The 13,066-nt window shown below is 46.1% G+C and overlaps 1 protein-coding gene across 6 annotated transcripts in view; it reads left to right on the top strand.

Annotated features, from left to right (window-relative positions):
- The window catches only part of DNMT1 (DNA methyltransferase 1), a 53,084-nt gene extending 41,938 nt beyond the window's left edge, over positions 1-11,146 (top strand). For all 6 annotated transcript variants that reach the window (XM_054693264.1, XM_037505746.2, XM_054693262.1 and 3 more), the window contains exons 28-40: positions 56-277; positions 1,425-1,617; positions 2,310-2,394; positions 2,584-2,715; positions 2,855-3,137; positions 3,454-3,595; positions 4,584-4,750; positions 5,143-5,320; positions 6,264-6,459; positions 6,796-6,962; positions 7,140-7,256; positions 8,030-8,120; positions 8,590-11,146. In XM_054693264.1, the coding sequence (XP_054549239.1) occupies positions 56-277; positions 1,425-1,617; positions 2,310-2,394; positions 2,584-2,715; positions 2,855-3,137; positions 3,454-3,595; positions 4,584-4,750; positions 5,143-5,320; positions 6,264-6,459; positions 6,796-6,962; positions 7,140-7,256; positions 8,030-8,120; positions 8,590-8,621 (2,005 nt within the window). In that variant the 3' untranslated portion in view covers positions 8,622-11,146. The remainder of the gene's footprint in view (positions 1-55; positions 278-1,424; positions 1,618-2,309; positions 2,395-2,583; positions 2,716-2,854; positions 3,138-3,453; positions 3,596-4,583; positions 4,751-5,142; positions 5,321-6,263; positions 6,460-6,795; positions 6,963-7,139; positions 7,257-8,029; positions 8,121-8,589) is intronic.
- Positions 11,147-13,066: the final 1,920 nt, after the last annotated feature.

The raw sequence follows: 13,066 nt of genomic DNA, 5'->3' as shown, positions 1-13,066 counted from the left end.
GTGTTATAGTTTAAGGTTTAATGTCCAGTTATACATAACAGTTGCTTCTCTGTAGCATCAAGCTGTCTAGCCCTGTGAAGCGCCCACGGAAGGAGCCTGTGGATGAAGAACTGTATCCGGAGCATTACCGAAAATACTCTGATTACATCAAAGGCAGCAACCTGGATGCCCCAGAGCCATACCGAATTGGCCGCATAAAAGAGATCTTTTGTATCAAGAAGAGCAATGGTCGACCAAATGAGGCAGACATCAAGATCCGACTTAATAAGTTTTACAGGTCAGTGAAGATTGTGCTGTTCTAGATTCTTCTAGAAGGCGCTCTCTGAAACAGGGTTGTAACATCGTCTATAGGTGGTGATTTAAGAGACAGCCATTTTTTCAAGTGTTTCTTAATGATCTGGTGGGTACTGAGAATGACTATATTTCATAGTCCTTGCTCTTAGACCTTTGTTTTAAAGCTGCAGAACATTCTCTCTAAGAGAAGTCCTTGAGCAGAAGTCCAGAATATGATTAAAGCAGGGGTGAAATATCCTTTCTGCTTGAAGATCCAGGAGCCTCCTGAGTTTTATTTATGACTGCTTTCTGTTCCCTCTCCTACCTCTCCCCACTTCTGTTCTTCCTGTTCTTTCCAGGACTCCCTTCCTGTCTGAGGTTTCACTCTCTATAAGTACTTACCAAGGTTTTTACTCAGCCTTACCCTGACACCCTGATAACTATTAGTGGTTAGGAACTAATGTGAAATGACTTCTTTCAGATGGTGTAAAGTTGCTTAATTTCTTAGCTAGTGCACAGCAAAGGTCTTCTGAAGTCTTTGTAACCAGTTTTGTTGTGGTTTTTTTTTTTTTTTAAGATTTATTTATGTATACAAGAACTGGGGTACAGGCCAGAGGTGTGGAGGGTGAGAGGATTCACCAGAGACAGAGTGGGGAACAGAACAGGCAGATTGACTGAAATACACTGCTGAGGGAAGCAGTGGGTGAGTCAGGAGAGGTCTGCTGTGCCATGTGGGTCGAACTCGTGCTACAGTGGCTGCGAATAGCTTCATAGTGCTGGTGCTTAACCCTTTGTGCCACCAGGGAGGCCCCTGTAACCAGTTTTGATAATGGGAAAGAAATGAGGGCTCTGGCTCTAGATCTGCTTAATAGGAGGTAGGCAGCTGTAGTCCTGATGCAGGGTGCACATGTTTTGGCTGTGGAGCGGTTGTGAAGATCAAGCAAGCCATTCACTGAGTTCATGGCAAGGAATCTCACTTAGTTGTGTAGTACTCAGTGTCAATTAAGGGGACTAATAATCCAGCTGCCTTAATGGGGGTGGAGGGACTTTACCCTTTGATTCTCTGAGCACCCCTAGTAATGTTGTACCATTTAATTCATGGTCATTTCCCAGCAAAAAAGAGTTTCTAACGAAGTATCTTATGCTCATAGGCCAGAGAACACGCACAAGTCCACCCCGGCAAGTTACCATGCGGATATTAATCTGCTTTATTGGAGCGATGAGGAGGCTGTGGTAGACTTCAAGGCTGTGCAGGGCCGCTGCACTGTGGAATATGGGGAGGACCTGCCCGAGTGTCTGCAGGATTTCTCCGCGGGTGGCCCAGACCGCTTCTACTTCCTCGAGGTGGTGCTTGAGCTGACTGGAGGGAGGGACTTCTGATCAAACTCATATGCCTCTTCCCTACCCTCCAGAGAGGAGTTTAATTATCCAGAGTACAAATCTGATATTCTAGTTCTGGAACTTAACATAGAAAGTGTGGTATTTTGAGTGTCCTGATGCAACTAAATTTTATTTGAAGACTGTTAGGGAGCCAATTATCCCAGCCTTCGTGCCTCAGTGTGAGTTGGAGAAAAGGGTCGCTTCCCCTGGGAGGCACAGCTCTGCCCCTCAGTTCCTTTCAGTGGAGGCATCTGTGTCCAGGCTAGAGTCACAGGGGGACCTAGTTATCCAGAAAGTCTGTTGATTAAGCAAATCACTTTAAAATTGTGTAGGCATGGCTTTTCTGTGTTGGGTTCTCTGAAAATAATACACGCCTGTGTTTCTCTAGCTTCCAGAACAGATAAGTTCATCAGAAAGTAACACTTTTTTTTTTTTTTTAATTTCCAGAGTTAAAAAAATAATAGCGATTTCAGTGTTGACCCCCTAAATTTTTTTTTTTGTTTCTAGTGTATTACAATCAAAGTAACTCCTGTTGGTGGCTAATTTCTTAGGGAGAAATTAAGTGTGTGTATATCAAATTAGCTTCTTAAATAGTCTTTGTAGAGAGGAAGCCAATGTGTTTCTCTGCCAGACTATCGTGGTTCTTTCCTTCTCAGGCCTATAATGCCAAGAGCAAAAACTTTGAAGATCCTCCAAACCATGCCCGTAGCCCTGGAAATAAAGGCAAAGGGAAGGGAAAAGGTATGTTCTTCTGAGGTGTCCTTCCTAAGTCCCTCTTCTGTAACTCAGGAGTTCTTAGAGCAAAGAACAACCTCTCAGTTACCCCGCTGTACTGTTAACTACTTGCAGTGAAGTCATCTTTGAATTAATAGTGTTTGAGGAAAGCAAGTCAAGAGTTTAATTTGATTTGCATTATGCCTGTCTCCCCAGGAAAAGGCAAAGCAGCAAAGTCTCAGACATCTGAGCCAAGTGAACCAGAAGCAGAAATAAAACTGTCTAAACTGCGGACCCTGGATGTGTTCTCTGGCTGTGGGGGTTTGTCTGAAGGATTCCACCAAGCAGGTAAAGAAACACCAGGTTCTCTGCACGGCTGGTAAAACTGGATTGGGCAGATTCTGCCTGGAAGGCCTTTCTGACTCTGGTCACAGTTCTGACTCAAGACTCATTCAAGGGGCACCTTTGTCCTTGTATCATCCCCCAGGCATCTCTGAAACACTGTGGGCCATTGAAATGTGGGACCCCGCAGCCCAGGCGTTCCGACTGAACAACCCCGGGTCCACGGTATTCACAGAGGACTGCAACGTCCTGCTGAAGCTGGTCATGGCTGGGGAGACCACCAACTCCCACGGCCAGAAGCTGCCTCAGAAGGGAGATGTGGAGATGCTCTGTGGCGGGCCACCTTGCCAAGGCTTCAGTGGCATGAACCGCTTCAACTCACGTACCTACTCCAAGTTCAAAAACTCCCTGGTGGTCTCCTTTCTCAGGTAACCAGATTGGAAGCGCCTCTATGTTCAGTGCTGCCCCAGGTGTCTAGTCAGCCAGCCCCAGGACTGCGCTGTGTGTGTGCCAGGTGTGAACAGTAACCAGCTTAGCTTTCCCACCTGCTGAAGGTGTGCACCAAGGTGAGCATCTGGCCTTTGCCTTCAGGAAATTTGGTGCACTTTCCATTAGGGAGAAATGAAGTTGGGAGGTGCAGCTTCACTACACCCAAATGTTGAGCATTTGGGAAGTGGCTTCTGATAGGGTAGGTCTTCCTCTTTTCTGGAGGGTGACTTTTGCCATCTCTCCCGCCTCTTACAGCTATTGTGACTACTACCGGCCTCGCTACTTCCTCCTGGAGAATGTCAGGAACTTTGTCTCCTTCAAGCGTTCCATGGTCCTGAAACTCACCCTCCGCTGCCTCGTGCGCATGGGCTATCAGTGCACCTTTGGCGTATTGCAGGTGCGCCTTCCCAGGGAAGGGCACAGGTGGGTGGGTAGGTGGATGTGGCTGGGAAAAGGGAGGTTAGTTAGCGGTCCCTGGGCTTCAACAAAAGTTCACTAGCTGAAAATGGGTTCAAGGAGACAGACTTTTGGTGTGGTGACTATGGTGCTGGTGCAGGGTAGACACTGTTGTCCTGCCCCCAACACTGAAGCTCGCAACATTCAGATCTGAGAAGCCTCCTTTCACGTACACTTGAGGTGGTCCAAGTGTAAGGTCTTTGCTGCATGTGTCCTGCTTGTTTCCCTCAATAGGTGTGTCTAGGGAACTTTGGGTAGCAATCAGATGTCCATGGAGAGACAGCAAAAGTCAGATTGGCTCAGTGGTGCATAGCCCACACTGTTGCACAGAGTAAAAAACAAGTTATTTTGCCTGTTTGTGCTCACAAACTTCTAGAGGGTGGAAGGTCACATTCCAGGTGGCTAGCAGGGCCAGGGACAGGGATGTGTGAGGACTAGATCTCACAGAACAGCTACCCTTTGTATACCTAGTCCTCGATGGCTTGACTAAAAATAAAACATCAAAGTGGGAAGGGAAAGCTGATTGGAAATAAGTGAGCCAGTTTTGGGGCCCCTGGCTTTTCCAGTTCAGTTTCTGTGGTGTTTCTAGCTTGCTGGTCAGGACTCATTGGCAGGAGTGTTTTGTTCCTTGTAACCATACACGGTAAGGTAGGTGGCTGGACTCCTGGTATCTCTTCTGGTCGCCTTCTCCCTGAGTCTTTGGGGTCCCTCTGTAGGCTCTAAAGAGCTGATGGCATGACCACTGGGGTTCATTCCCAGCTTCCCCAGAGTTCTTTCATTTGGTCCTATCTCCTCTGATTAACAGTAAACCTACTGGGTTAATTGGGGTCTCCAGGTAAGCTTTGCACCAGCCAGCCACTTATCCCTTGATGTGGATGTGGCAGGTTGGAGGTGTCCTCTGACTATGTGTCTTGCCTTGCTATGTGCAGGCTGGTCAGTATGGCGTGGCCCAGACACGGAGGCGTGCCATCATACTGGCCGCCGCCCCTGGAGAGAAGCTCCCCCTGTTCCCAGAGCCACTGCATGTGTTCGCACCCCGGGCCTGCCAGCTCAGCGTTGTGGTGGATGACAAGAAGTTTGTCAGCAACATAACCAGGTAGGAGGCCCTATTCACCCACTGTGGGACACAGTGCCTATGAGCGGCTCTGGGGAGGTTTGCTATTGGTGAGTCTTTTTCAAGAGTCTGAGCTGAGGAGAAAATATGAGAGGAGTAGACAGTGCAGGGCTGACCTGCCAGGTGAGCACTCTGCTACCTCCAGTCTCTAGTTCTGACCCAGAGTAAATGCTGTGCAGGATGGGGGCCAGAAACCAGACTGCATCACAAGCAAAGCCCACACTGTACTGACAGAGTCTAAAAAGCATGCTGTCAAAGGGTAGTCCTCTGACCTCTGAACCAGGTAAAAAACCGTGTCTCTGAGGAGAGCAATGTCAGAGGGACCAGCAGCCAGGTATGTCCCTAGAGGTGTTAAATGTTGTGTTCTGTTGCAGGCTGAGTTCAGGTCCTTTCCGAACCATCACAGTTCGGGACACGATGTCTGACCTCCCTGAGATCCGGAATGGAGCTTCCTCACTAGAGATCTTGTACAATGGGGAGCCCCAATCGTGGTTCCAGAGGCAGCTCCGAGGATCACAGTACCAGCCCATCCTCAGGGACCACATCTGTAAGGTAACATCACTGGCAGGACCTTCTCCAGCAGCTGGCCCAACTGAGCCTATCACTTGGCCAGAATGAACATGGAAAAAAAAATTTTAAGATTTATTTATTTATGCATAGAAGAACTGGAGTATGGGCCAGAGGTGTGGAGGGTGAAAGGATCCACCAGAGACAGAGTGGGGAACAGAACAGGTGGATCTAATGAAATACATAGCTAAGGTGAATAGTGGGTGAAACAGGAGAGGTCTGCTGCGCCATATATGGGTTAGCTCCCTGGCTGGGGATTGAACCCAGGCCGTGGCAGTGATAGCACTGAGATTTAACCCCTAGGGCACCAAAGAGGCTGGGCATGAAAAATTTAAAAAAAAAATGAACTTGGGGTCAGTGCCCAGCCAGGATTGGGTTGTGGAGTAGAATTAGATTCTAGCCATCTTTCAGATCATTCTCTGCTCTTGGCCTCTAATGTAAACCACCATTTCCACTTGCTCCTGGCCTTGCCTCTTCATTGCCTTTTGCTTTTTTTCTTGCCCTCCTCCCATCCCTTTCCCCAGAAGCAATGCAGCATATCAGTCAGTCCTGCTTTGCCCAGAATAGCCCCAGAATGCTATCTGGCCACTGCACCCCTTCTGACCTCTCTTGCCCCCTGTTCTGTATATTCTCCCTCCCTCCAGGGGGCTCAGCTCAGATGAGCTGAGCTGAATTAAGCTGCTCCTTGAATTAGGCTGCTCCTTGAACCCCCCACCCCCACATTCTGCATCCCAGCTCTATTTTTGTGTTGTGTGTGATACTCAGTTGTCTTTTGGGGTTTTTCTATCCTTTAATGGTATACAAACCTCTTAAGAGTTCCTGGTCATTGTGGTGTTCCCAGGGCCTAGTGTGGTGGTACCCAGTCCCTGGAGTACACTCAGATGCTCCCTGGACTAGGTGACAGCTGGAACCTGCTGCTCTCTTCCAGGACATGAGTGCGTTGGTGGCCGCCCGAATGCGGCACATCCCTCTGGCCCCGGGCTCAGACTGGCGTGACCTGCCAAACATAGAGGTGCGGCTCTCTGATGGTACCATGGCCAGGAAGCTGCGGTACACCTACCATGACAGGAAGAACGGATGCAGCAGCACTGGGGCCCTCCGGGGGGTCTGCTCCTGTGTGGAAGGTGGGATTTCTGCCTGTGCCCTCGCTTCTGGAGTGTGATTTCCCTTGGTTTCGGGGAGGGACTATTCCCTGGGGTTTCCCTAGAAGAAGATACTGGGGGCTGCCACTAACCCAGAGGCCTTAGGTGGGACATGGACCAGATGCTCCATGTCTGGGTGTCTGCAATAAATAGCTGCTGAGAGGATTAAGTGGCAAAAATTGCCCAGGGCAATTACAGTATGGCAATTGCCATACTGCTGCCTATTCTATCCCTGGATGGGCTCTACACAAGATAGATACCTTCACAGGCCTCCCTCCTATTCTGTAACCTCAGCCTCATTGCAGCCCTTTCTTGCAGCGGGCAAAGCCTGTGACTCCACTGCCAGACAGTTCAACACCCTCATCCCCTGGTGCCTGCCTCACACTGGGAACAGGCACAACCACTGGGCTGGCCTCTATGGACGGCTGGAATGGGATGGCTTCTTTAGCACAACTGTCACCAATCCTGAGCCCATGGGCAAGCAGGTATGTCTGAGGGCTTGGCTCAGGCCTGTGAGAGACCAGAGTTGGTGGGAGGAAAGATGTCAGCCAGTGCTTCTCACTTTGCACCCCCTGTTTGAGTTAAGATAAGCTCATCTGCCAAGGCCTAAGGCTGAACTTTGCCAGGTGGGCCCTATCTTCTTTCCCTTCCCTCCCCACCAGGGCCGTGTGCTCCACCCTGAGCAGCACCGTGTGGTGAGTGTGCGGGAGTGTGCGCGCTCCCAGGGCTTCCCAGACACCTACAGACTGTTTGGCAACATCCTGGATAAGCACCGGCAGGTCAGTGAGTGGAGCCAGCCTGCTGCTTTCCTGCCTTGAAGAGGGAGTTAACTGGCATTTCACAGAGCATCGCTAAGGGAGGCCCCTCTGCCTCTATTCAGGGTGGGCATGCTTCAGTGGAGAGCCTGACATACATGGTCACTTCTGTGGGGACACTGAGCAGCCTGAGTTTGTTGACTGATTAGTCTCAGTGCTCTCCAGAGAGGGTGGCCAGGAAGGAGGGACTCTTTGGGGTCCAGAGTTCATTTAGGTCAGGCTATTGCCAAAATTTATGCAAAGGAGAGTCCGCTCACTGAACCCCAGTGAAGGAGCAGAGCATTTTGAATCATTATTGTTAAGGGTTGAAATCAACCAATTCCTAGCTGATGCTCAGGTTTTAGGTTGACTGTTTCTTAATTAGATAGACTTCCATGGAAGTATTGCACATACATACATCTCACTGGAAGTTATAGTGCAAACCTCCATTTTGCTGTCCCTTAGTTCTGGTCTGTGGAAGCAACCACTTTTAGCTGGCAGTGAAGCATGATGACCTCCCTGTCTTGATATTTGAGTTTTCCTAAAGCCCTGTAAGGCCCCCTTCTTTATTTCTTGTCACAGTGGTGTTTGGGATTGGAGGATGGGCCAATTGGTAGGTCTGAGGGCTATTGTGATGGAAGGGCTTTGGGGACCACGTGTGGGACCAGGGGCCCAGCAACCTCTTAACTGTTCTGAGCAAAGGTTGCTGTTGATCCCAGCCATGCTAAACTGGGCTTCACCCTTCTTCCCCCCTGCAGGTGGGTAATGCTGTGCCACCGCCCTTGGCCAAAGCCATCGGCTTAGAGATCAAGCGCTGTATGTTGGCCAAAGCTCGAGAGAGTGCCTCAGGTATGGTGGGACTGTATGGAGCAGGGTTCCTTTCCTAGGGTGTGTACAGGGGAGGAGGATAGCCAGGCACAGATAACCCTGAACCCTCATACTCAGTCACCCAGCCTCCCTGGTAGTCTCTTTTCTCTTGAGGAATTGCTGTGAGATTGAATACATGATCAAGCACAGTGGGTGTGCAGTTAGGTCTTGGCACTTTTCTCAATTCTGTCAAGTGAGTCTGGCAGCTGGACCTCTTTCAGATGATAACCCAGATGGGATGATAACCCTCTCGGGAGCACTTTGAACAGCCGTTCAGTCTCCCTTAATGTTATTTCCAAGCTGCTATAGGTTCTTACTTGGTCAGCCATAACACCCATGCCTGAATGTTAATATATGGCTCCTGACTTAGCATATTTCCTGTACTCGCCTATTGCTTAGTATAACATGCTGTGTGTGTTCTCCACAATGATTTCTTTTTCTTTCTCTTCAGCTAAAGTCGAGGAGAAAACTACAAAGGACTAGTTTTGCCTTCCTGTCGCCCTTATTTCTGGCACCAGGGATCCCCAACGTGCACTGATGTTGTTGTATTTTTAACATGTTGATCTGTCAGTTCAAATGTGTTGTACACGGTGTTTGTGGCCTTGACTGACATGAAACTGTTCTGTGAGGTTTGTTTATCGACTAATAACTTAGTGATCAAACTGTGCAGTACTTTGTGCATCTGGATTTTAAAAGTTTTTTATTATGCATTATATCAAATCTACCACTGTATGAGTGGAAATTAAGACTTTATGTAGTTTTTATATGTTGTAATATTTCTTCAAATAAATCTTCTCCTATAAACCACCCTAGGTGGTGACTTGTGATTTATGAGGACTTCTGTTATACCTCACCTGAGGCTGGATGAGTATGGGCTCCTCGGTACTGAGGGTGACCCCAGAGACAATTATCTGTAATATCATTCCATGTGTCCCTGTGTGTTTGGCATAGGGGTTGACTTGTATGACTCAGGTCTGATAATAAGATGCAAGTAGAACTTGCTAGTGTGCTTTCCCGGCAAGACTTCCTAAAGGAACAGTCTTAGTTGGCCTTCCCCATAACCGTGGAGCCCTCCTTTGATCTGGAGTGGGCTGTGGTTCTGGTGGTGCAGTAGCCATCTTGTGAACATGAGGATAGAAGTCCTGGCCTGCTGTCCCCAAACAGACTTCATCTTTGTTTAAAAAATTGTTAGGTGAACTTTCTGTGCTTTTTTAGCCTCACTCAATTCTACTGAATTATAAGATCAACAGTTCTTTCCTTTAGTTTGTCTTTTGGAAAGGACTTGCTATAAAATGCCAGCTAAGCAGAAGTATATAAAGCATCAGTGACCATTCACAATTTGGAGGGCTAGTTGGTAGGATGTTAAGTAACAACTGCATCTGTACTTTCATAATGGTGCACTTGGTGGCAACTCAACAGTTATTTTACACTCAGTGAGTTACAGAAGTCTTAGTCACAAAACTGAGGACTAAGTGTAATTTGAATGCAAAGTCAACTTACTTCCTTAGGTAATTAGGTATTGACTTTCTGCTATTATAAGTAGCAGAACAGAATATAAGTAAATAGCACTGAATATCCTTATATATTCTCTTCCAGCTCCCTCAGGGAAATATAGAGAGGTTGGTCCCTGGATCATAAGTATAAATGTTTTTATATTTCTCTTCAGAACATGTCTCTGAAGGGCTTAACAGTGTCTCACCAACAGTGCCAGCTTGACTTTGGCTTTTAATCCTTGTCAACTGCATAGTGGACATCTTGTCAGCATTTTTTAATAGTGACTCAACATTTCTTGTCTAGTAGCCATGAATTTGTTCCTTATTTCCATAATGATATGTGACTGTCCTTGCTGGGTGCTGTTTGAGCAGTAGAGATTTACCCTTATGTTTTATATTGGTTCATCTCTCTACTACATAGAGATTTTAATTTATATTTGTCTGCTTTTCTGTTTCTTAGAGCCTATTTGAAAGACCATCCCTCATCCCAGGCCATAAATTGGTGTTTTCTTGTACATTTGACATCTCATTTTAACATGTAAACCACTTTCCTAAGGACAAAAATAGGGATCTTAGTTTATTTTTTGTACAGGTAACAAATATACATGGTAAATGACAGTGCAATATAGTACAAGGTAAAGTTTTTCCATCAAGTTTACTTTAAGTATAAAAATATATTCTTTTAATTTTAAGAACCACTAAAAGTATATAGTGAGTATAATGAAAAGTAGGTCTTCCACATCCACAGACACCTTGATGACTAAATCCTTTCAAGGATTGACTCCTTCCAAAGTCATTCTAAGCCTGAGTCAAAGCACGTGTCTGTCTCTTCTCTGCTACAAATGTGCCATAGATTAAAACTGCCTTAAAGGATGTCCTACCTAGGAATGTCTCACTGGTGACCCATTTTTTTTTTTTTAATGAAGTCTAATATGAAATGCACAAGTTCTAAATGTACAATTTGAATTTTGATAAATGAATACAACCCTAAAACCCACATCCTTAGCAAGCCATAGAACATTTCCATCACTCACTTTCCCCTTGCCAATAGGCAATGCTCTGGTCCAATTAATTTTGTTGCCATGGATGACTTGCTGGTTCAGTTCAGTGTGCGCTCTTTGTCCAGCATACATTTTGGGGAGTTCATCCATGTTCGTGTGTATGGTACTTCCCTTTGCTAAGCAGAAGAATGCCCCATTTTAAACTTTATCTTTTTGTGCTTGGAAGCAACTACTGTCCCTCAATTAGGCATTTGGTCAAACTGTGCAGACACTTGTACATGTGGGTGGGTCCCCATCTACAAAACATTTCTGGTAGTTGAATATCTGAGCCAAACTTTATTTTTTATCATTTTTCATTCTGTTGTATTTGTATGAGAAGGTGGATGGATGTTAGCTGAACCTATTGTGGTAATATTTTCACAATATACATACATCAAACCAGCAGGCTGTGGATTCAAACAGTGATGCATGCCAATTATTTATCAATAAAACCTGAAGATAAAAAAAAAATTCTTTCTCCATATTTTTATCAAATAGATCACATCAGACGACCGTGTTTTTTTTCAAAGTTATTTCTCACTGAGAATGTATTTTCACAAGGCCTGGCATCAAACAGCACACTTTTCTTTTAGGTGAGCCTCTTGCAAATCCACTCTACTTCCCAGGTGCCTGTCCTGCTGCTTTGGGGCCACTGCATAAGCCTGGCTGTTCTTCTAATGCACCTCTTGCTGCTGTTGCCCATTTTCACACCTATAGCTGAGCCAAACTTCAGAATTGGCACATCCTCTAAAACTAGTGGGTAGTGGTGTTTTTTTTTTTTTTTTTTTGATTTATACAAGAGCTGGGGTACAGGCCAGAGGCGCACGAGGGTGAGAGGATTCACCAGAGACAGAGCAGGTAGCAGAACAGGCAGACTGACTGAAATACACTGCTAAGGAGAGCAGTGGGCGACACAGAAGAGGTCTGCTGCGCCATGTTGGTAGCTTCTTGGCTGGTCGGGAATCGAACCCTCCCTGCAGAGGCTGCAGACAGCTTCACAGTGCTGTGCTCAATCTGCTGAGCCACCAGGGAGGCCCAAACCAGTGGGTGTTTTTTTTAATAGAAATTGCATTAAATTTAGATTTCAGGAAAACTAACATCTTTGTAGCAAATTTTCCTCTGCAAGAATAGTGCCAGTTATTTATTCAGATATTCTGTCCCTCATAGCATCTTAAAGTCATAGATACTGCAAATTTGATTCCTAGGTAAATGAGAGGTTTTCTTGTTTTCTAAACAGTGGCCCTTTGCCTACAGAAAAATTATTGATTTGTACTGGTCATTGATTGTGTATATTGTTTATGTACATTTTTAAATTAGCCAAATTCTGAATTTCCCTACTTTTGTGATACTTTTCCAGTTGGGGTCTTTGTTTCAGTTATATAATACACTATCACGAACTACCTGAAGATTTACTTCAGTGTAAGGAGTGAAAACCATGACTGTTTTCCTGTTGCAGCTCAAGCCCTGGGTCCTAATGGCCTTACCCTCAAGGGGTGAAACAAGTGAGTGACTGATTGTGAAGAACGCAGCCAGTTGCTGGCCTCCGTGCAGCCCAAGATCGTTGGTTTAGACCATACTTGTGGACCAAGAGGAGGGCGGCTGCATTTGGATGGGCTGGATGGAGGGCCTTAGCTTTCAACAGTTTCTGCCTCCCTGGCTGACTGACAGGGAACATTATTCCTTCTACCAGAGTTAAGTTCAATCTTATGCTGGGAAGGAAAGTCTGGTATTATGGAGCATTGACAGAAATATTGATTGTAGTGGATTGACATGCATTTAGTAATGAGAATCCACTGATACACAAAACCTCATTACTGTTTGAGGTGAATTAAGCAAATGCTGCACATTGAACTCATTAAAGGGGGTAAAAGAGTAAGACTTTCTCCTCTTTCTAGAAAAACTGTATGTTGAGTGATAACCAAATCATCCTTGCTGATGTGACAGCTCTACTACAGTAGAATAGCAGTTAATAAATGTAGACATACAAGGGCCTCCCTGGTGGCCTACGGGTTAAGTCTCAGGACTATCACCCTAAGGCCTGAGTTCCATCCCCGGCCAGGGAGCTAACCCACATGGCGCAGCAGACCTCTCCTGTCTCACCGTTGCTCCCCTCAGCAATGTATTTCAGTAGATCCACCTGTTCTGCTCCCTACTTTGTCTCTAGTGAATCCTCTCATCCTGGCACCCCTGGCCTACACCCCAGTTCTTCTATGCAAAAAAAAAAAAAACCAAAGCAAATATAGCTAACTTAAAAAAATGAATGTAGACATGCAGATTAAAGTTACAAATACCACCTCACACCTGTGAGAATTGCACATAGAAAAAATACCCACCAGCAATAGGTGTCGGAGAGGATGTGGGGAAAAGAGCCAATTACACTGTTGGGAATGTAAAC

This window comes from Talpa occidentalis, unplaced genomic scaffold (genome assembly GCF_014898055.3).
Source record: "Talpa occidentalis isolate TD23 unplaced genomic scaffold, MPIMG_talOcc4v2.1 talOcc4.12, whole genome shotgun sequence".
Taxonomy (NCBI): Eukaryota; Metazoa; Chordata; class Mammalia; order Eulipotyphla; family Talpidae; genus Talpa; species Talpa occidentalis.
The sequence above is the reverse complement of the archived record's forward strand: the minus strand, read 5'-3'. Positions and strand labels throughout refer to the sequence as shown.